Raw genomic sequence first — 21,925 nt, 5'->3', positions numbered from 1 at the left:
TAATACTGTGGTTCCAGTTCCATCATCATTGTCTTAATACCTTTTGTTTGTACCTGTAGGTACCTGATACTAATATGGCCAAGCTACTCCTTCACAGGATACCAAGAACAGTGCCCAGTGTAGAATTGCAGAATGCCATACCTGGGAACTTCACATTAGAAGTCAAGGTCCAATACATTACCCTTAGTTTCCTATATTTTCTGTATGACTCCTTGGGTTAGTGCACTTAAAGAGGATTATATCACTGTTTTACATTAAAAAAAAAAAATTTCACATCATATTTTGGATATTGATGAATATATCTGGAGAATATGTGCCAAGGGGATAGTACTTTAATCATATTAGTTCACATTTTTCTGTGATATCCGAAGACACTAAACTCTATGCCAAGTTGCACTTTTTATTGCAATTGATAAAATGGTCTATGTTATCATATTTCTTCCTCCCAACAACCCCCCCCCCCCCCCCCCCACCTCCTCCTCCTCCTCTTCTCCTCTCTGACATAATTAATCATTTGCAGAAGCCATCGGTTAAAGCCAAAGGAGGTATATATTCTGCCTTTGCTATATTTAAGAATCAACAAGAAGCGCATCAAGCATATGAAAAAGTCCAAGGCAGCCAGGAAGAGGTACATACCGCTGAGTCAAATTTCTGGCTATATGTTTTTGTTTGTTCTTTCAAGTGATGAGGAATTGTCATTACAAGTCAATTGCATCCTTTATCGAGCATCTTGGATATTTTTGGATATAAAGAGATAAGTTTGTTACTGTCTTATTCTAGGACTCGTCTGGACGGCCACAAAAACTTATTGAATTTAAGCTCAGCACAGGCGTAGTTACTAATCTATATGTTCGTAAAATGGTAGATAATGGTTCCTCAAACCAAACCTCTTCAAAGAGAGCTCTTGAAGTTGAGGAGAGCACAGGTGCAAATAAGAAACAAAAGATGGGTGTTAAAATAGAAGATGAGACGATGGCTGACTTAGATCATTGTTGCGATCATCTCAAAGAGATAGAAAGATTGAAGCAAGAACAAGAAAAGCTATTGAAACAGTGTTCAGATCAGTTAAAAGATATTGAAGGATTGAAGCAAGAAATTAAAAATAGGGAATATGAAATCTCTATGCTGAAGAAGAGCCAAGTTCCAGAAGGACAAGAAAAAAGGCTGTATAAAAAAAAGGACAAGAAAAAACGGAAATAGACTACAAGGGCAGCTCTAAATGATTTCCTTCATTATATTTTGCTGCTCTGGAGCGATTTGGTTGCTCAAAATGTTGGAACGACGTACATCTTTTTAAATGTGCTGGTGGATACCTTCAATTTTGCTAATGATCAGTTTTGATTGGTGTGAATGGGGTCCAGAATATCCAGCTTCATCTGCCCATGAAGAGAACTTCAATGAAGCAAATTTTAGTGTGGGAGATGGTTTTTATATGTTGAGAAGTGGTACAGGATGTTTATGTACCAAAAAACTGAGTTTGTATTCTTTCATGTAACAATTCTATCAACAGAATTCAAACATTATGTCTTACTTTTTTTTTTTTTTTTTGCTTTTTTTTTTCTCACTAATATGAACTACCTTTCTTCTTCACTTCTCACTAGTATGCACTACTGTTTTTTACTTCATTATGGGACATTTCCTTCACCCATTTCAGAGTTAGCAAATTTTCTTGAGATGCAAAACTGTGAGAGATTGCAGGAGATTGTAAATTAATTAACATCTCGTTCCTTTGTTGAATAACATCAGATCAACCAACTTCTGATTCCTATGAAGGTTCCAAACTCTATCAAGTACACTAGTGTTTCTGATACAGTTTCAAGCATCAGTCAGGTTGAATGGCATCATTCACTGTCAAAATCTTCATCCCCAAAAGAGAAAACTGAAGCATCAGCAGCTATTGCCCTAATATCCTCTGCTCCAGATTTTCCTGCCCCATCAGAAGTTTGTTTGTGAGAAGAACCATTCTGTGGGCTATCCACAGTTTGAGCTGAAGTTTCCATTTGTTTTCCTGTTGTATTGGACGAGTGATCAGGCGCAGTAAGCTCAGCTCTAGAATTAGCTTCTGCTAGCCTGCTCTTTCTATCCCCAGACTCCTCTCCCTCACTATCTGAAAATACATCATCACCATCTTCTCTTTTTCTTTGATTCAGATTGGCTGCATCACCGCCACTTGAAGCAGAGGCATCATTTGAGCTACCATCGGGTTTCTTATTTGAAGAATCTGCTTTAGGTATTGTAGGAGAAGTACCATTATAATCTATCATGATCACTTCAACCTGAAATCTTGGAGAAGGTAATTTTCTCTGCAAAACATAACCAATGGCTTTTCACAAGCAAGCACCAGGAGAGCAAAACTACTATATTAAATGAAGGTCACACCATCTACCTTCTCAAAACCATCGAGATCGTCTGCGTTTAAGAACTTTCTGTTGTTTTCTGTCATTGTATTTAACCAGCTGAAAATAAAAAAAATGAGAAGAAATATAAAAGAAGTCATTCTGGGAGTGTAATCTCTTTTTATATGCTTACACAAAAATATCTATTCAATTACTAAGCGGTTCCAGACAAGTATGCATTTCACAAGTTACTGATTGCCACATCTTCACTAAAATTGTGAAATGATATTTCAATCCGTAACATAAGTAAGAGTGAAATAAGGGAATCAGTTTACAGACCAATAGAAATCTCCGTGGCGTTCATGGAAATAGATTTTGAAATCCCCCACTAGCTCTGCTAGACCAGGCTCCCCTGGTAGAGCGAAAACGACAATCCCTTTCTTCCGTGCACTGATCCAGAAATCTTCTGGCTAAAAATTGAGTTGGTGGGCATAAATCAGAAATCCAATGCAGGTTGCCCTTGATATCAAAAAGTTAAAATAAAAAAAACAAAGACTATCATTTATTGTGCTATAATAAGATTTACCATTAGATCTTTTGTTTTTGGATGCTTTCTTGATGAGAACAAAATTCCTGAGATTGGGAAAAACATTTTTTTAAGAGACATGAAAAAATAATGAGAGGTAATAGTTTACTAAGATTTGTTACAAGTTATTAAGAAAATAATAATATAAAAACAAAAACAAAAAGAAACACCAACGACTTTTTAAACACATGCAAGGAAACATACATAATGGATCATCACAGAGACACAAACAAAGCTTTAAGGGTAGTTCTCTAAAGCGCCGTCTGTAACTCAATACTACATTTTCTAACATAAATACTCCTTTTTAACACAAAACTAAGGCCCAATAGTAACTAGTTCAAGATCTTAAGACTAGCAGATGATCAATTTTACAAATGCAACACTGTGCCCCCTTAAATTAACGACATGTGTATTGGCTCAAAGCATCACAATATATTGCACAGATATTGATCATCAGCACAGAAATATCAAAGGTTACCATTATGGTCAGAGACTGTAATGGAGGGCCTAATCCAATAAGGGCAGTTGTGAATCCGGAATCCCCTGAGCATGCACCTATAACAATAGAATCTTAATATCTTTCAAAATGGAACCTTACATGCATACTAAAATACATACATATATGTACAGATATATAAAAATAATAAAATATATGCATGTACAAGGAATATACAGGGAACTGATCTAATGATGACCTACATGTTGTGAACTATATATAAGGGACTGATCCAAAGTCTTCATATCAACTCCACAAGCTAGGTCCTCATTAGAACACCTATGCATACTATGCCTACAACGTTGTATACATACATATGCGTGTTGATAATATTTATAATCATATGGATGCATTTTGGAGAAAGAGAAGTGTACCTTCGAGGATGACATTCTCCATTGAAGTTTCTCAAGATAATGTCAAAATATTTCACATACCTCTAGGAAAAGCAAAGAAAAATTTGTCAATTAGAATGATGTAAAGAAATGAAAACCATCAACCCTAAAAAGAGAGAATCCACAAAGATAATTGACTGACAATCTGACTCGGAAGAACCAGAGCCTTTCCATCTACACATCTTTTATGGTTATAGTAATACATGGCCTCCTCAGCTGTAGGAAAGAACTGCAAAAAGATGGCAAAATGGAAAAAACAAAAAATGAGAAAAAACAAAAGAAGTTCAGTCACAAGTGCAAGAACACATATATTTAACACAAGAAACAACAGTTCCACCATACAACCACAAATCTTAAGAGTGCTGGTACAAAATCACACCTTAAGGTATAGGAGAAGGCTACAAATCATTACTCCTGTCCTTGCCATACCAGCTTTACAATGAACAACCACAACATTTTCAATGTCCTCCTTTAACCATGAATGAGCACTTTGACAGAAGGATCCAATAAGTTGGATTGGGGGGCAGTTATGATCATCAAATGGGAAACTTGCAGCCTTGAAACATACAGAGAAGAGGAAAATACAACAAGCAGTTATTCAATATAACAGAAAACAGAACTGCAGCATTGAGATGTTTACCCTGTGAATCTATTTGACATTCTCAATTGTTCTCTAATTCCCAACAGAAAGGTAAGATCAACAAACTTTCAACTATCTTCTTTCAATACATAACAAATACTTTAAGCGTATCACATCATTCACTCAAATTTTTTTTTTTTTTGAATGCTTTCATCAAATGTTCAATGCAAATGCGAGTTAAATTGAAAAACTTAGAAATCTCTATCAATTATGCAGAACCCTCGATGTTATGTATATCAAAAATGTCAACCATTGCATCTAGCAGCAACAAAAAGCCTTCATCTTGATTATAATTAACAGGTTACAGATTTTTTGAAAACATGAGAACCAGAAGTAAAATTTAAAATAGTCTGTCAACTTTTTTTGCAATGTGTTTCACCATGGATATATAGGAAAAAAATATGAGTATTTAAGGTGTTACGTTTCTGCAAACGGATATCACAAAAGAAAACTTTAAACTTAATAACTTATCAAATTCTGACACTTTTTGTTAAGCATTATAAAGAATAAGATTTCAAGTGAAAATAATAAATTGCACCTTCCCCTCAAATCGCGATGCATCATATAACCTCTCTGAACAAAGATTGTACACTTTATAATGTCCCTGCCAATATGAGAGAAATTGTATAATTAATCATTGACGAAAAAAAATATAAATAAAGAAAAGGACAGAACCTCAATTGCAGATGAGGCAGAAAAAAGTAAAACCATATTCTTAAGCCCACTATTGTTTATGTACTATTTAGTGGAATGCAGATATTTTTCTGTTGCATAGAGTCAATTTCATCATTCAAATGCAAACCATTTCTTACCTTGTGATGAGTTTCAAAAAATCTGATCACTTCTTCCATATGATTCCGATAAAATCCCTGCATCACATTTTCAGTTGGCAACTTTTAAAATGATGCAACCAAACTTAGCCTATTGAATTTTAAACATATACCATGTAATTTTCTTACCTCAACATATCCAAAAAAGCCAGAACTTATATCTCCAGCCGGGAAACCCATAGCAATTATATTTTCAGTAATATATGTCATATCTAAATCAAAACCTCCCTCCTGTAAATTTAGTGGTGATAGATGTCAAACTGACCCTTGCAGAAAACTTGCATATATTATGGTATAAAGAATAAACAAGGTAATAATTAATCATAAGAGGAAAAGAAAAAAAGAAAAAAAAATTACGCATGCGCACACACACCCCAATGATGCATTTATTTTTAAGTCTGTAACAATTAAAAATCCTTACACAACTATAGATAAGTATTAGCAAGAAATAAGAAATTAAATTTGAAATAAGTATTACACAAGGACTTCTAATGTTCAAATGCCTTTGAAGTTTTTCACATAGTATCTTATTGTTATAGAACTTTAACTTTGGATAAATATTAGAGATTAATGGACTTACCTTATACATCTCGTGATAGAATGAACAGTAAGATAGGCTGACTATAAGAAGTCCTAGAAGGAGATGGCTGGCATCACAGAGTCCAAACATGGATAAACACTTAATCCAGTCTATAAGCCTTATGTGATTTAAGTGAACTATTGCTTATCCTACGTTTATTTCTTTTCAGAATATTGGTTCTTTTATCTGGTTAGCTGTCTTGGGTTATGACTAGAAACCCCAGCTTCACAATGCAAACCCCAAATTCACATTCTACTGAAATTTAGAAGGAAATACAATACTTGAACTTGTTTCTACACTCAGCATTATTAATCAAGAAAGAGAATTGAAGAAGCCTCACAAGTCTGATAATGTACCTGGTATCTTCGTTTGTTTTGAGAGACGAGATGGCGAGCCTTGACCTGCACAGCCTTGACTGCAGACTGAGATGTGCTAAGTATACCTTTCGTAAACGATCCAAAAACCCCAGAAACCCCCTTTGCACTCTGAGCATTTTGAGTGGCATTATCTTGACCGGAGGGAACGGCAGCAGGTTGAGGTGACGGGTCACTAGATTTCACATCCATTATGAAACTCAATGGAGGTCCTAACACTACCCTGGTACAGCATATACACACTGCAATCGATACGAACCAAGAGCAAGTTTAAGCAAATGGAAGAATGAGCAAAAGGGTTTCAACAAACAAGCTCAATTATTGAAACCCAGATGGATATGAAGATTAAAAAGAGCCATTCAAACAATTCATATACAAAGCAGACATGGGTTAAAAGACTACCATTCAAGCTGTTCTTGAATAAAACAATGTGCGTAATACAATACAGATAAACACACAAAGATCCATACAATGTGAGATTTGGAATTCATGGGGGGGTCTCGCATCACCAATCATATTGATAAATTGAAAAGATACCAAATTGTATTGTATTGTATTGCATATATAAACGTAAAAACGTATAGAATGAGAAATGTGAGAGGAGTGACCTAGTGTGGGATTGATCCCATTGAGCAGAGATCGTTGGGTGGCTTTTGATTGTGTTGAAATGAAAGAGAAAAGGGATGGTGGCGCAGTACCGACGATAAATATAAATATGGTTGTTGTTGGAGCACAAAGCTCACTTCACATTTAGAAACTTGGAACCACCCAAGGTCGTTATATTTACATGTCAAATGTCATTTTTGGCCCCCCTTTTCATGAATAACAAGTTGCAATTGAAGACCCGATTCATATTTGGAAATAAGTGAATGCACCAATAATATTTGAGTATGTTTGGAAATTTTAAGGGCTTGAGGCTTATAAAATTATTATTTGTCGCCTACATACTATAAAACTTACTTTAATTCAATTTGTTTGACATTAACCTTCATAAAGTGATAAAACCTATTTAGAAGATGTTTCGAGCCTTAACTTGCTAAGTAATACAATACTATCAAATTTAATGTGAAAAAGTTTTTTTTTTTTCTGGAATTATTTTTATTTTATTTTATTCAAAAGAAGAAATCAAATTTGTAATCTAACGTAATTTCAATCTAATTTTTCGCCTTAGTCCTTAGTTTGCATGACTATTTTGTTTGGAAATATAGCTAGGGAGAGTAGGAAAGTGCCTACAAGTACTAAAGTTATGTGAGCCAGGCAGAGCAGGTCCAGAATTCCAGATCCAATAGTCCGGCAAATAGATCCGGTCCAAATCCAAACCGGACCAAAATCCTGACGCATTAAAAAGAACCGCCAACCCTGTTAAGTATAGGACGACCCGTAAACTCAGGTCCTTCTCTCCCATTCAAAATCAAACTCAAACTCCCCCAAAAAATAAAATAAAAAATAAAATCCCCAATTCACATCAACGCGCCCGGAGAGAGAAAAAGAGAAGAAGAAGAAGCAACCAACCGACACACCTCGATCAACGAACCCCAAGCGGGCCCCACAATGGACACCGGAGCGGCGGGCGTGGGTCTCGCCGCGTCGTCGTCATCGTCGTCGGCGGAGGACCTGTCGTCTCGGGGATCGCCGCTCGACGCCGTCCAGGCGTGGAGCTTCGGCGTGTCGCGCCGATACCAGCACCTGCTCGACAAAACGACGCCGCACGTCCTCCACCGCTGGCTCGGAACCCTCGGCGTGGCCTTGGTCTACGTCCTCCGCGTCTACTTCGTCCAGGGATTCTACATCGTGTCGTACGGCTTGGGGATCTACCTCCTCAACTTGCTCATCGGCTTTCTCTCTCCTCAGGTCGACCCGGAGATCCACGACCTTTCCGAAGGCCCCGGCCTCCCCACCCGCGGATCCGACGAGTTCCGCCCCTTCGTTCGACGCCTCCCCGAGTTTAAATTCTGGTAATTTTGACTTGTTTCATATTCTAATTGTAAAAAAAAAGTTTTGGTTTAATTATTGAAATTGTGGTTGTTTGATTTCGTTTTTAGAGATGCACTCTATGTGTTCGTTCTGATTGGAAAAAAGTATTGAATTTTTTTTTTTTTTGATGAAATTGTTGTTGTTTAATTTGGTTTTTAGAGATGACACGTTGAATTTTAGAGACGAATGGATTGAATTTTGGTTTGGTTTTTGTTTGTTTGGAAGGTACTCGATTACAAAGGCGTTTTGCATTGCTTTCGTGATGACATTCTTCAGTGCATTTGATGTGCCTGTGTTCTGGCCCATTCTTCTCTTTTACTGGTTTGTGCTCTTTGTTCTCACAATGAGGAGGCAGATCGTACACATGATCAAGTACAAATATGTTCCTTTCTCTATTGGCAAGCAGGTATGCTCTCGTCCGTCTTTTGTTACTTGTCAATATCATGCTAATGTGTCGAGCTTTTGTGAATTAATAAACTCGGTTGTTGTTTTTTTGTAGCGGTATGATGGAAAGAAAGCTTCTGCATCAGAAACCACAACCCTCCTACCTAGGGATTAGAATCACCCTTCAGGTACATTTCGAATCAGACAGACTTTCGTGCAAGTCACAATTAAATGTTGAAATGTGTTCTGATATGTTATGTTGAACAGCACTAGAGTCTTTGGAAGATATGGGGCGGAAGAATCTTATTCAAGAACTAATTCAGGCAGCTTGGTTGATTGGTTAGTGTACGCTTTTGGAATCTGTTGCTTATGCCCCTGTAATATTTTGCTACGGGAAGATGAAGTGGTTACTGGAGGCCTTTCTTTTTTGCTTTCTTAGTATTAAAAGATCCATTTGTATAGAAGGGACATGCTCTACGTTCCCATCCCAAATAATCAATTGAATGACGTGTACTTTTTAGAGTTTTGCAGTGAGAATACTAGCCATCCAGTGCAATTGGGATATCTCATATTTTGTCGTATTTTTTCATGGTTTAGTTGAAACTGGGATAAATGCAACTCATTTTCTTGAATTGAGGCCGAAAGTTGTTTGGATTAACTTGTCTCAGCTTGTGATTCTTGTGAATGTCTGTTAGCGTTGGTACTTGTGGCAGTAAGGCTTCTCCTGCATCTTATAGGTTTTATAGAACATAGAATTCAACAGCTTAAACAGGAATGGTTCAGCTGATAAGATTGTGGCATGGAACTAGTAACAGACTTCGTGTTTTCGTATTGGAGATGAAGTATTACAGTTTTAGAAAGAAAACTTGCTAATGCCACCATTAACTGAAGTTTAGATCGCATTTCTTTGATGCATAAATCCTTGTAGAACATTGTTGTGTGCATGATGGAAGGTGCATTGAAGTTAATTTTCAGTTCTGAACTAGGAAGGACTTCCGTTGTGATGAAATCATATGGTTTAGTTATTGTGGCAAATGTTTACTATGACTTGACTTGTGTATCCAAACAGAACACTCTGCAATCAAAACAGAAATAGGGAAGGCTTCCATGCGGGAGAAACTTCCATGCTAGACTTGGTTTGGCGGTCTATAGTAGCTATAGACCTCCCTCCTGTAATTTTAGTGGTAATACATGTCAAACTGACCTTTGCAGAAAACTTGCATGTATTATGGTATAAACAAGGTAACAATTAGTCATAAGAGGAAAAGAAAAACAATATTAGGCATGCGCGCGCGCACATCAGAAGGAGATGGCTGGCATTACAAAGTCCAAACATGGATAAACACACAATCCAGTCTATAAGCCTTAAGTGATTTGGGTGAACTATTGCTTGTCCTATGTACATTCTTTTCAGAATATTGATTCTTATATCTGGTTAGCTGAGACAGCTCTCGGGTTATGACTAGAAACCCCAGCTTCACAATCCAAACCCCAAATTCACATTCTACTGAAATTTAAAAGGAAATACAATACTTGACCTTGTTTCTACACTCAGCATCATTAATCAAGAAAGAAAGTTGAAGAAGCCTTACAGGTCTGATAATATACCTGGTATCTTCGTTTGTTTTGAGAGACGAGATGGCGAGCCTTGACCTGGACAGCCTTCACTGCAGCCTGAGATGTGTCAAGTAGACCTTTTGTAGAAAAAGACTAATACAAATTACAAAGAAAAGTCATTTTGTTTTCTTCGGAAAAGACTAAACGATCCAAGAACCCCAGAAACCCCTTTTGCACTCTCAGCATTTTGAGTAGCATTATTTTTGACCGGAGGGAATGGCAGGTCGGCAGCAGGTTGAGGTGATGGGTCGCTAGATTTCACATCCATTATGAAACTCAATGGAGGTCCTAACACTACCCTGGTAAAAAATAAAAAAAATTTGTCAAGATCGATTCCATATACAAGATATGTCCTGCACTGCTACCATTTATACACACTGCAATCGATACGAACCAAGAACAGTCAACAAAGAAGCCCAATTATTGAAACCCAGATGGAAATGAAGATCAAAAAGGGCCATCTGAACATTTCATATACAAACCAGACATTGGTTAAAGACTACCATTCACGCTGTTCTTGAATAAAATAATGTGATCAATACAAATACAGATAAACACACAAAGATCCATATAATGTAAGATTTGGAATTCATGAGGGTATTGAGAATGGGGTCTCGCATCACCAATCAAATTGATAAATTGAAAAAAAATTCCAAATTGTATTGTATTGTATTGCATAGATAAACGTGAACGTACTATAGAATGAGAAATGTGAGAGGAGTTACCTTGTGTAGGATTGATCCGATTGAGCAGAGATATATTATCGTTCTTTCATAAGGTTTTTTTCTTTTTCTCTTGCCCTAACATTGTCTAGAGTTTGATTCTGGGTTCTATTACTATGGCTTGATATTGACGTGGTCATGACGGGTAAGTCATATTGTGTAATTACCTACTTTTAGTCATATTACGGTGTAACGTCCTATTTTTTATTTAAAATAATAATAATAAAGACTAAAGAAGGTTAAAAAATTTCAACATTTTTTTTTTGAGTGGAAGGAGGTCAGACATTTTTATTCAATATGGAAGAAGCAATATTACACAGTGACCCGCCCCTGTGGGGCCGTCAGAAAGAGACACCGCTAAACGCAATATCACACAACCTATTGAGTGAAGCTCAGGGGTGAGTAAACTAATAAGAAACTGATAATAAAATTTTTCTACAGAATCCATCAGTAGACTCGCTGACAACCTCAGACCAATAATCCCTGCAGTTCCTCGCGGGTATTGATCCCAATAAAAAGAAAAAGTTAGGCATCGCGACGAAAATCGACCTGGATCCCAAATTTTTATAAGAAATCCACCAGGATCCCAAATCCGGAACCAGAACAAAATAAGCCCACAAACAGCAGCCGAGTCAACCCATTAGGGCCCAAGTCCAAGTCAGAAAAATAGGCCAGAGCCCCAACCCAATTAGGGTTTGCCCTGCCAGCCAAAGCTGTGATCCTGCCGCCGCCGCACCCAGCTGCCACCACGCCTCCGATCTCCCTGCACCACCGAACCAGAGATATCCTGACATCCTTACCACCAGACGACCCACGTAGAAAAAGGCCGCCGGCATCCACCGTGCCGTCAACCTGCCGGCAACGAAGGTGTGAATCAATCAATCCATCCAAGCCAGCGTCGACGACTCGGAAATCGGACCACCCAAACAGCAGATCCATTTGTCGCCAGACAACCAAGGGACGCCGAGTAGCTAAAAAACGTCCTCGATGGTGGTACTGTCGTCCATGGAGAGAAGACCCGAAAAGAGATTGACCCGACCCGATCGCAAAATCCGATCCCCTCCGCCATGATTGAAACGGAACTGCCTCCGCCTCGAGCAACGCGCCTGGACCTTTGAGCCTCGTGCGCCTTGGCCTAAGCGAGCCACCACTATCAAGAGGTAGAAAATCCGGTAAAACACAGGGCATCACGCCTAGCAGCCACGATGGCACAGAAGGAATCTGTGACAGAGAAGACACGGTGGTAGCCGGTCTTGATTTAGGAGCCCCCAAGGAAGACGCCGTAGATGCACTCCATACAGGACGGAGAGAGGTGCAGAGAGGCCAAGCCCGAGGGCGGCGCTCTCCCAACCCTAGCAGAGCTCTGCTAGGTCGAAACATTTTTTTGAGCAGTTAATTATTCGTTGGCAAAAATGCATCCATGAATTAATAAAAAATTTCAACATTAACAAACGCAATACAGTTTACACATCAGACATATTATTATTATTTTCTGATAAGCACATTACAGATCATATATGTTTAACTAAAACAAGAAGAAGTCTACACGTCTGGTTCTAGTAACATCTAACCTCAGGTAGACAGAAAGAGTGACCAACCAGCTTCACGGCATTTCTCTTTCTTTGTTTTTTGTTACACATACATGTAAATATAGCCTTCCCTTCCAGGTTGCATGGGAGTGCCTTAGAATATAATGTAACTCTTTCAGGGATTTGGAAAGGTACTGTAGTGTTACTAAAGAAAGGTAGTATAGTGTTATCAGTTCATGTTAGCAGCCTCCTGATAATATTGTAAATATCTTACAGAATACATGATCTGTAACTAGCGTTCTCAGTTCGGAGATTTTATCTAGTCACTGATTCATAATCTGACATATGTACAAGATGAAAACTTATCAATCTCAATTCAATGAGAATTCTTATAAAAGCCTTTCATTTGATTCTCTTTGGTAGAAGTGGTGTGTTTTTTGTAGAATGAATTATAAATTTTAGCCTAATCTTCTCTATCAATTTTCTAAACTGAAAGAGATTTATAGATAGAACACATAGACCCTTTATATGATGCAAGTATTTATTAATACTCAAATTCCAATAATCTACTGATCAAGGAAGAGGTGCATTACATAAGCAACTACCGTCTTATTTTTAATTAAGCTTAATTAGATTGATTTGTATAATATGGCACCCACATATGGCCATCGTAATACATTTGTTAGCATGTTCTTAATTGTTGTCATACCAGAACTGTTTCTGGAGATACTGAACGACATTGTTGTCAACTTGGAAGGCCTTGGTGAGAACATCAGGGTTGATTGGAGGGTTGGAACCGAAAACTGCATTGGCTATGGTGATGACACCTGGATTCTGGCTGCTAAGAGCGGCAATGGCTACGGCGTTAACCTCTCCGATGTTGAACTGGAAGTGAATGAGACCAACTGGGAAGACAAACACATCTCCCTTGCACAACACTTTGGTGAAGAGGCGGTTGTCAGGGTTTGATGTGATGAAACCAACGTATAGAGTGCCTTCCATGACCATAAGGATTTCCGTGGCCCGAGGGTGGGTGTGAGGAGGGTTTAGTCCGCCATTTGGTGCATAGTCTATGCGAGCCAGGGATATTCCAAGAGTATTCAACCCTGCTATTTGCTCCACATTAGCTGCGGTGACGTTGGAACCAACCGGATTTGATGTGTTTCGGGGAATCTGGAGCCCGGAAAAGAAGAAATCGTCTGCTGTTGCAAGCTTTGGGTCCTTGCAGAATTTCCCATTCACAAACACTGCAAAATGGACATCATATCAGAACATGCATTCATGCAAATAGAAAAATTAATCATATAATCTCCATATATAGGGGAAATAATACATACATATGCTAGTGACTACTATATACCAGCAGAAGCAGCAGTTTGGGTGGTGTTAAGAGCTACACAGAAATCTTGGAGAGGACTAGGATCAGAGGCAGATACAAGGTGGAAGGTTGCCAATGCCAATAGGGCAAAAGCAGCAGCTGTATGGAAATGAGCACCTTTCATCATCGTGATTGCAGTACTCGTACGTATATGTCAGTGTTTTGTATAAAAGATTAAGAGATAATTGGAGGTGGATGAAAATGTTGTATGGAGCAAATGCCTATTTATAGATGGAAGAGATGGAGAGAAATAAATTGAACTGGTCTTGGATTTGCCATCTCTATATGGAAGCAGGTAGTAACTTTGAATAAATAATTTCTTAGTATTCAGAAGCAGGTAAAGACTTGGATTCTGTACCAATTCTTGAGAGCCAAATGACCCTCTCTCTGCCTTGTATATGAATATTAACAAATTATATAGGGTACATCCTTTTAAACCTTAAGGTGGCTTTTGTAGAGTCCAACACTCCGACGTTAGGTATGAGCTCAGCTCAGTGAGCTAGGAATTCTATTAGTTTATAATTATACCACGAGGTAGAAACAAAGGAAAGAGAGAGTTGGTTAGAGGTGGCTAATGGGATTTAACCATATTAAATTATTTTAGGTAGTAGTTAACCAATGGAAATCAAGTGTTCCAATATTTAGTGATACGGGGCCTGTACTATGGTCTAAAGCAAGCTCATAACTGTGGAATTAGTATGTTGGAGATCGAAACTGATTCTGCTATCTTGGTTAAACTTATTACTGACAGTGATATATCCTTGCATCCCCTTGGCTCTCTTATCTCTTGGTGCAAAAACTTGCTTGCTTAGTTTCAATTTGTGTCTCTAAAACACATTTATAGAGAATGCAATGTTCTTGTTGATTGTCTTGCAAAGAACATCATCACCCATGACTATAGAACTATTGAATTTGAAGACCCTCCCTCTCATGCCTTGCAAGCTTATTTAGATGATATGGACTCTGTTGCTAGAGTTAGAAAGTCCGGAAACAGGCCTACTGATAGGTCTTCTAGTTAATTTGTTTTCTTTGCTCTTTGTTTTTGCTTTTTAGGCCCATTGTAACCTTAAAAAAAATGTTCCTTTCACAAAAAAAAATGTTTAGTGATACGATTCATTCCAATATTTCTACCAAAGAGAATGATAATATATCAACTAATATATTGAGCAGAGAAATATTTTCATTCTTTCATAATGGGAGAAATGTATACATAGTTGGTTGGCTTTTGATTTTGTTGAAATGAAAGAGAAAAGGGATGATGGTGTTACTAGTACAGTGTCGCCAAATCACCGATGATAAATAAATGGATTGTTAATTGGAGCACAAAATCTTGAGGGCTTGAGGCTTATCAAATTATTGTAGAGAATTGTCGACTACATACTATTCAAAAGATTATCTATCTTTCTTTAGAACTCCATGTAAAATAAAATAAAACTCGAAAATCTAAAAATATAGATGTTTTAAAGAATTTATACCATGACATAACAGTTTAACTTAAAGGTTATCAAAATATCAAAACCTATACTGATTCAATTTTGTTTAGACATCAATAACTCATTTAGAACTTTAGAAGACGTTTCAAGCCTTCAACTTTTAGACTTTTAGTAATGTATTATCAAATTTATGGTGAAAAAGCTTCAAATATAAAAAATCTGCAGGAAATTTAGTAGAATTTTTTTAGAAAAATGTAAAAATGCTCGTTTACCCAATTTTAGGCTAAAAATTGCTCACTTGCTCCACCAACTGTTTTTTAACCCCATTTACCCAAAACACTCTAAGGGATTATTTCCCCTTTACCCAATTAATTCTTTTTTCTTTTTTTTTGAGACTTTTTTGCCCTCTCCTTCTTTCTCACTTAGAGAGAGAAGTCACCCTCCACCTTGCTGTGCTCTGGTGACCAGTGGCCGGCGCGGTCTCCGGCGACCAGACTCCGGCGACCGGTGACCGGACTCCGGCGAACGGTGACCGGATTCCTGCGACCGGTGACCGGATTCCAGAATCCGGCTATTATTGCCCCCCAGTAATCATATTACTGCCCCCCAGTAATCATATTATTGCCTCCCAAAAATCATATTATTGACGTCCAGTGAATTGTATGAACTCCCAAAACCAAAATGAATACACTACAGGAACAATTGATCAATTTATAATCATATTACTGCCCCCCAGTAATCATATTATTGCCCCCTAATACAAAGTCTAATGTTTCTACTGCCTCCCAATAGACCACCAAAAATGCACCTTTTTGTAGGATTCACAGATAATTTGACTTTAATACACAGAAAACAACATATAACTTATCAAAACACCACACTATAGTGATCCCTGTCCCTCATATCGAAGTCTACTGGGGGCCAATAATGTGTCTACTGCCCCCCAGTAGACCATCAAACAAACCCCACAGTTACATTGCAATGTCAGATTACTTACATTGTTGAACAGATAGTAGATCATTGGCTTTCATAGTCCCTTCCATTTAGCAAGAAACAAAGAAGAAAGAAAGTAGTCAAAGTACAATAGTGAAAAGTCGCCGTGCCCCAAGACGGCAAGGTCTTGATTTTGGAGAACTGCAATTAACAGCAGGATCGTGCATGCTAACTGCGTGGCATCATCTCGTTCACTCAATCACCACACTCAAATAAGCAGAGCACCAAATTCTGACTCCATCTCATTGCTTCCCCACTTCCGACCAAAACAGAACCTCACTGGAACCCGGCATAGCGGCCAGAGATGGCCGAGGACGGCAGTTCAATAGTTGCAGAGTTGGACCGAGCGGCAGAGGGATTGTCATCCAGAGAAGCGGAGCTGAGGCAAAAGATTGAGCAAAACAAGCACGAAAAGGCGGTGCTGGAGGAGAAGCACCAATTCGAGATTCTAGAGAGGCTGAAGGTGAAGGACGAGCTCCGGAGCCAAGCTGCTGATAATGGTGAAGTTCCGGGAGACCGCTGCCTCCATCGTCTCCTTCAAGGTCGACTCCGACGTCATGTTCCTCGACGGCCGCGACTTCCTCAAAACCGACGCCGAGATCGGCGACGACGGAAAGCTCCACGTCAAGGTGTGGAAGTCCAACGCGTCCAGACGGTCACTCTCGGCAATGACTCCTCGCGCCGTCCAACCTCACCGGAGCGTGAAGCAGAGAGAGAGAGAGAGAGAGACTGTGGGAGGAGAGAGAGTTTGAGAGGAGACAGGGATCGATGAGTTTTAGGTGAATTGACAGGACAAAATTGTCAATAGATATTAGATTGGGTAAGTGGGGTTAAAAAACTCTTAGTGGAGTAAGTGGGCAATTTTGTTGTTGAAATTGGGTAAGTGGTCACAGCCCCTTTATTTTATTTTATTAAAAAAAATATATCTTCTGATCTAACGTAATTTTTTTTTTTTGGATAGATGGGGACCCAAAGGGAAAACAAGAAACAATAAAACACAATCAGCCAATGGCTGTTGCAACTTTCCTATATCTAAGGACTTCACACAAGTCATCTAACACAAGGTTAGTAACCTGTGGAGGAGGTTGCTCAAAGTAGATAGCACCAATCTCAGCATATAGATTGCATCTGGAAATGTCATCCGCAACCGTATTAACTTCTCGAAACACGTGACTTATCACACACTCGGAGAAGTTACTTTGTAGGTGTAGACAAAAGTTGATAACTGTCTTTAAAGGATGCAGATTATCAACTCCATTATTCATCAGACTAACCAACACTTCAGAATCACATTCTACGACCACTTTGTCCATCCCAAGATTAGCAGACATTTGTAAACCCAATAACATGCCCCATGTCTCGGCTTCCAAAACCTGACCTTGCCCAATATGAGCAGCAAATCCATGTATCCAGTTACCATGCTGATCTCTAAGAACCCCTCCAGCTCCTATTTTTCCATTTAAATTAGCTCTAGCACCATCGACATTCAATTTGACCCATCCATTACCAGGTTTAAGCCACTTCAAAGCCACAGTAGTCTGGTCGGTCCTTGTATTCTTCTTTTCCTGAGCAAGATACCATTCGGTAGCACTATCCATAATGACCTTAACTGGGTTAATAGGGAATTGAAATCCTTCTTCAAAAATATTTTTATTCCTCCATTTCCAAATATACCAACAAGTGAAGGTAAATAGGACATTCCAATTCATTCCGCCGTAACACTTCATTGTGCAATAACCATTAGCAGCAAGCCATCCTGCCCAATCAATTTGCATAGCTCTTCTAATACTGTCAAAACAGTTGATCTCCTGCCAAATTTTGTTTACTCTAGGGCAATCTCTTAGCAAGTGCAACAAGGATTCAGAATGAGTATGACATATAGGACAAGAATTATCACTTGTGAGCCTTCTCTTCATCCTTTCAGCATTAGTGAGGAGTTTACCTTGAATAATCAGCCACAAAAATAATTTTAATTTTGGAGGCAGGCACATTCTCCATAGGAATTTCCAAGCAAATTCATAGTTCTCATCAGCAAATAAGGATAAGTATGCATATTTCACTGAGAAACGGCCATTAGAAGTTCCACTCCAGATAATTTTATCCTCTCCACCACCTACAAGTCCCACAGGCATGCTTAAAATTATGCTAATAGTATTCTCATCAAAGTGTTGCTCCAGAAAACTGACATTCCACCCTCCATTAGACCAACAATCCTTGACAGAAATGTTGAGATCAATATTCTCAGTGGTTCTTGCACAGTTGAGTAGGGGGCCATTTTGTAACCATCTGTCAGTCCAAAACTTAATGGAAGTGCCCTGCCCAATTCTCCAAATTATATATTCCTTTTTTCAATAATTCAGCTCCAAAGAGAATACTTTTCCAAGTACTAGAGCAACGAGAAGGTCTCTTATAATTTTCTTCCAATAGAGTACCATGTTTCAAGTATTTTTGCTGCAGCACCCTACTCCACAAGCCACTTTCACCTTGAATCAACCTCCAACTTGCCTTGGCAAGCATTGCCTGATTCATATGGATAGAAGATTTAATGCCAAGACCACCAAGATCCTTTGGTTTGCAGATCATATCCCATCGGGCAAGATGGATCTTTATCTTCCCATTGCAGTCACCCCACAGAAAATCCCTATTTAATTTGTCCAATGAAGAACAAATAGAGATAGGCAATTTTGCAGTTTGCATTGCATAAATAGGTATAGAGGAAGTGACAGCTTGGATCAAAGTTAACCTTCCAGCAAGACTAAGGGTTTTGCATTTCCAGCCAGCTAGTCTACCTTGGACTTTATCGACAATACCTGCATAAGTGTGTTTAGTAATCCTTGCATGAACAAGAGGCATACCAAGATACTTTCCCATGTCTTTTGTAAGAGTTGATCCACATAACCTGCTAATATCTGCAGCTAAAGCATTACTCACATTAGGGGAGCAGAAAATCAGGGACTTATCAAAATTTACTGTTTGTCCAGATAAATTACAAAACACTTCCAAGCATTGCTTCAAAATCCTTGCTTGATGATCAGTGGCTTCAGCAAAGAGTATGAGGTCATCTGCAAAAAAGAGATGTGAAATGTGGGGACCAGATCCAGAAGCTTTGACTGGCTTCCATTCCCCAATTTCAATAGCACTATTAATGAGGTGTGAGAGCTTTTCCATACAAAGAACAAATAAGTAAGGGGAGAGAGGATCACCCTGCCTTATACCTCTTCCAGCCTTAAAAGTTAAAAGTAGTCGAAAGTTCTCCATTAACACACACTTGGAAGCTGGTGGAAGTAACACATTCCATGATAAGTTTCACCAAATGATAGGGGAACTGAGCCTCATGAAGGACATGTTCAATGAAACTCCAATTTAATCTATCATAGGCCTTGGATAGGTCAATTTTCCAGCTGAAAAAACATTTCCTGCCCTTAGAGTTTTTGAACTTATGTAACACTTCTTGAGCTATGACAATATTGTCAGCAATATGTCTTCCAGGAACAAAGCTAACCTGGTTAGGACTTACAAGCTCTTGTAACATAGGTCTGATTCTAGACACCAAAATTTTTGAAACAACCTTATATAAAGTGTTGCATAAACTTATTGGTCTAAACAGAGACATTTCTCTAGGACTAGCTACTTTAGGGACAAGAGTAATTAAGGTATGGTTCAGACCAGGGGGAATCACTCTTGAAGCAAAGATTGACTGAATAAAATGACAAACTTCATTTTCACATAAATCCCAATGCTTTTGGTAAAAAATCGATGGGTAGCCATCACCTCCGGGGGCTTTAAGGCTACCAATACTAAACATAGCAGCTTTAATTTCAACATTTGAAATATCTCTCTGCATCCAAGAAATGTCCGTATTAGAAAGTTGAGGAAATAGGTAAGGAATGACAAACCTGGAATCCTTAGGCTCTTGAAGAGTAAAGAGAGCTTCAAAGAACTTCGTGGCAATAGCTCTCATCTAACGTAATTTTAATCTAAGGTAATTGCTTAATTTTTATGCCTATTTTGTTTGGAAATATTAGCTAGGCAGAGTAGGAAATTGAGCCCAGTACTAAAGTTAGGTGAGCCCAGCGGACCAGGCCAAATCCAATATAGTCCCAACCAGAATAGAGCCGGTCCAAACCGGACCAAAAATCCTGACGTATTAAAAAGAACCGCCAACCCCCTGTGACCTGTGTAAAGCAGAGGACCACCCGTAAACTCCGGTCTTCTCTCTCCGCCTCAAAATCAAATCCCAATTCACATCAAACCAACAATGGACACCGGAGCGGCGGGCGTGGGTGTCGCCGCCACCGCCGACCCGTCGTCTCAGGGATCGCCGCTCGACGCATTCCAGGCATTGAGCTTCGGCGTCTCGCGCCGATTTCAGCACTTGCTCGACAAAACGACGCCGCACCTCCTCTACCGCTGGCTCGCCACCCTCGCCGTCGCCTTGGTCTACGTCCTCCGCATCTACCGGGTCCAGGGATTCTACGTCGTGTCGTACGGCTTGGGGATCTACCTCCTCAACTTGCTCATCGGCTTTCTCTCTCCTCAGGTCGACCCGGAGATCCACGACCTTTCCGACGGCCCCAGCCTCCCGACCCGCGGATCCGACGAGTTCCGGCCCTTCGTGCGACGCCTCCCCGAGTTTAAATTCTGGTAATTTCGGATTCTAATCGGAAAAAAGTTTTGAATTTTTATGAAATTGTGGTTGAGGATTTGGTTTCTAGAGATGCACTGTATGTGTTCGATGAAATGTCGGTTAGAGTTTTCGAGACGAATGGATTGAATTTAGGTTTGGATTTGTTTGTTTGTTTGGAAGGTACTCAATTACAAAGGCGTTTTGCATTGCTTTCGTGATGACATTCTTCAGTGCATTTGATGTGCCTGTGTTCTGGCCTATTCTTCTCTTTTACTGGCTTGTGCTCTTCGTTCTCACAATGAGGAGGCAGATCGTGCACATGATCAAGTACAAATATGTTCCTTTCTCTATTGGCAAGCAGGTATGCTCTCGTCGCTAAGCAAAGGTGGCTTTTGTTGCTTGTCAATATCATGCTGATGCGTCGAGCCTTTGTGAATTAATTATATCGGGGGTTGTTATTTGCAGAGGTATGATGGAAAGAAAGCTTCTGCATTGTAAACCAGAACCTTCCTACCTAAGGATTAGAACCACCTTTCAGGTACATTTTGAATCAAACTCACTTTCGTGCAAGTCACAATTAAATCATGAAATGTGCTCTGATGTGTTATGTTGAACAGCACTAGAGTCTTTGGAAGATGTGATAATCGTGTTCAAGAACTAATTCAGGCAGCTTGGGTGATTGGTTAGCGTACGCTTTTGTAATCTGTTGCTTATGCCCCTGTAATATTTTGCTACGGGAAGATGAAGTGGTTACTGGAGGCCTTTCTGTTTTGCTTTCTTAGTATTAAAAGATCCATTTGTATAGAAGGGACATGCTTTACTTGCCTGTCCCAAATAATCAATTGAATGACATGTACTTTTTAGAGTTTTGCAGTGAAAATACTAGCCATCCAATGCAATTGGGATATGTCATATTTTGTTGTATTTTTTCATGGTTTAGTTGAAACTGGGATTAATGCAATTCATTTCCTTGAATTGAGGCTGAAAGTTGTTTGGAACATTCTTGTGTAATCTTGTGATTCTTATGAATGTCT

At 39.0% G+C, this 21,925-nt stretch overlaps 5 protein-coding genes and 1 long non-coding RNA gene across 8 annotated transcripts in view; 3 read left to right on the top strand and 3 right to left on the bottom strand.

The window, feature by feature from the left end:
- Positions 1–1,518, top strand: part of LOC133721095 (small RNA degrading nuclease 3) — a 49,216-nt gene extending 47,698 nt beyond the window's left edge. For both annotated transcript variants that reach the window (XM_062147630.1, XM_062147623.1), the window contains 3 exons: positions 60–167; positions 521–628; positions 781–1,518. In XM_062147630.1, the coding sequence (XP_062003614.1) occupies positions 60–167; positions 521–628; positions 781–1,200 (636 nt within the window). In that variant the 3' untranslated portion in view covers positions 1,201–1,518. The remainder of the gene's footprint in view (positions 1–59; positions 168–520; positions 629–780) is intronic.
- A 130-nt stretch (positions 1,519–1,648) lies between these two features.
- On the bottom strand, positions 1,649–6,981 carry LOC133721111 (phosphatidylinositol 3,4,5-trisphosphate 3-phosphatase and protein-tyrosine-phosphatase PTEN2A-like). The gene is made up of 13 exons (XM_062147641.1): positions 6,843–6,981; positions 6,217–6,476; positions 5,410–5,511; positions 5,263–5,319; positions 4,989–5,054; positions 4,190–4,366; positions 3,953–4,039; positions 3,793–3,854; positions 3,401–3,477; positions 2,923–2,969; positions 2,676–2,806; positions 2,387–2,456; positions 1,649–2,303 (listed from the first exon to the last, which is right to left on the bottom strand). Exons 2-13 carry the CDS (start codon positions 6,424–6,426, stop codon positions 1,842–1,844), a joined length of 1,548 nt encoding a protein of 515 aa, XP_062003625.1. The 5' UTR covers positions 6,427–6,476; positions 6,843–6,981; the 3' UTR covers positions 1,649–1,841.
- Positions 6,982–7,606: 625 nt separating this feature from the next.
- On the top strand, positions 7,607–9,250 carry LOC133721121 (protein RER1A-like). Its single transcript, XM_062147648.1, has 4 exons — positions 7,607–8,189; positions 8,434–8,614; positions 8,708–8,780; positions 8,860–9,250. Exons 1-3 carry the CDS (start codon positions 7,786–7,788, stop codon positions 8,765–8,767), a joined length of 645 nt encoding a protein of 214 aa, XP_062003632.1. The 5' UTR covers positions 7,607–7,785; the 3' UTR covers positions 8,768–8,780; positions 8,860–9,250.
- Positions 9,251–9,639: 389 nt separating this feature from the next.
- On the bottom strand, positions 9,640–11,051 carry LOC133739461 (uncharacterized). Its single transcript, XR_009860643.1, has 3 exons — positions 10,935–11,051; positions 10,201–10,508; positions 9,640–9,762 (listed from the first exon to the last, which is right to left on the bottom strand). It is a non-coding gene; the product is annotated as an uncharacterized LOC133739461 (long non-coding RNA).
- Positions 11,052–13,052: 2,001 nt separating this feature from the next.
- Positions 13,053–14,013, bottom strand: LOC133721061 (germin-like protein subfamily 1 member 11). Its single transcript, XM_062147581.1, has 2 exons — positions 13,821–14,013; positions 13,053–13,707 (listed from the first exon to the last, which is right to left on the bottom strand). Exons 1-2 carry the CDS (start codon positions 13,963–13,965, stop codon positions 13,154–13,156), a joined length of 699 nt encoding a protein of 232 aa, XP_062003565.1. The 5' UTR covers positions 13,966–14,013; the 3' UTR covers positions 13,053–13,153.
- Positions 14,014–20,434: 6,421 nt separating this feature from the next.
- Positions 20,435–21,866, top strand: LOC133721039 (protein RER1A-like). Of its 2 annotated transcripts, XR_009852052.1 has the most exons (5): positions 20,435–20,908; positions 21,072–21,252; positions 21,357–21,429; positions 21,509–21,578; positions 21,637–21,866. XR_009852052.1 is itself a non-coding variant. In XM_062147557.1 (4 exons), the coding sequence occupies exons 1-3, from the start codon at positions 20,523–20,525 to the stop codon at positions 21,387–21,389; spliced, it is 600 nt and encodes a 199-aa protein (XP_062003541.1). In that variant the 5' UTR covers positions 20,435–20,522; the 3' UTR covers positions 21,390–21,429; positions 21,509–21,866. The 2 variants fall into 2 exon arrangements, 1 of the variants encoding a protein (XP_062003541.1); XM_062147557.1 differs by having other exon boundaries at positions 21,509–21,866.
- Positions 21,867–21,925: the final 59 nt, after the last annotated feature.

Source organism: Rosa rugosa, chromosome 1, assembly GCF_958449725.1.
Source record: "Rosa rugosa chromosome 1, drRosRugo1.1, whole genome shotgun sequence".
Taxonomy (NCBI): domain Eukaryota; kingdom Viridiplantae; phylum Streptophyta; class Magnoliopsida; order Rosales; family Rosaceae; genus Rosa; species Rosa rugosa.
This window is presented reverse-complemented; position numbering and strand designations above follow the sequence as displayed.

Coding starts and splice junctions, on each gene's coding strand:
- LOC133721121 (XM_062147648.1), top strand. CDS start 7,786: ATGGACACCGGAGCGGCGGGCGTGGGTCTCGCCGCGTCGTCGTCATCG. Junction 8,190..8,433: donor CTCCCCGAGTTTAAATTCTG/GTAATTTTGACT, acceptor TTTGTTTGGAAG/GTACTCGATTACAAAGGCGT. Junction 8,615..8,707: donor CTTTCTCTATTGGCAAGCAG/GTATGCTCTCGT, acceptor GTTTTTTTGTAG/CGGTATGATGGAAAGAAAGC.
- LOC133721111 (XM_062147641.1), bottom strand. CDS start 6,426: ATGGATGTGAAATCTAGTGACCCGTCACCTCAACCTGCTGCCGTTCCC. Junction 4,367..4,988: donor CATCGCGATTTGAGGGGAAG/GTGCAATTTATT, acceptor GTATGTTTCAAG/GCTGCAAGTTTCCCATTTGA. Junction 2,304..2,386: donor ATCTCGATGGTTTTGAGAAG/GTAGATGGTGTG, acceptor TATGTTTTGCAG/AGAAAATTACCTTCTCCAAG.
- LOC133721061 (XM_062147581.1), bottom strand. CDS start 13,965: ATGATGAAAGGTGCTCATTTCCATACAGCTGCTGCTTTTGCCCTATTG. Junction 13,708..13,820: donor CCAAACTGCTGCTTCTGCTG/GTATATAGTAGT, acceptor TCCATTTTGCAG/TGTTTGTGAATGGGAAATTC.
- LOC133721039 (XM_062147557.1), top strand. CDS start 20,523: ATGGACACCGGAGCGGCGGGCGTGGGTGTCGCCGCCACCGCCGACCCG. Junction 20,909..21,071: donor CTCCCCGAGTTTAAATTCTG/GTAATTTCGGAT, acceptor TTTGTTTGGAAG/GTACTCAATTACAAAGGCGT. Junction 21,253..21,356: donor CTTTCTCTATTGGCAAGCAG/GTATGCTCTCGT, acceptor TGTTATTTGCAG/AGGTATGATGGAAAGAAAGC.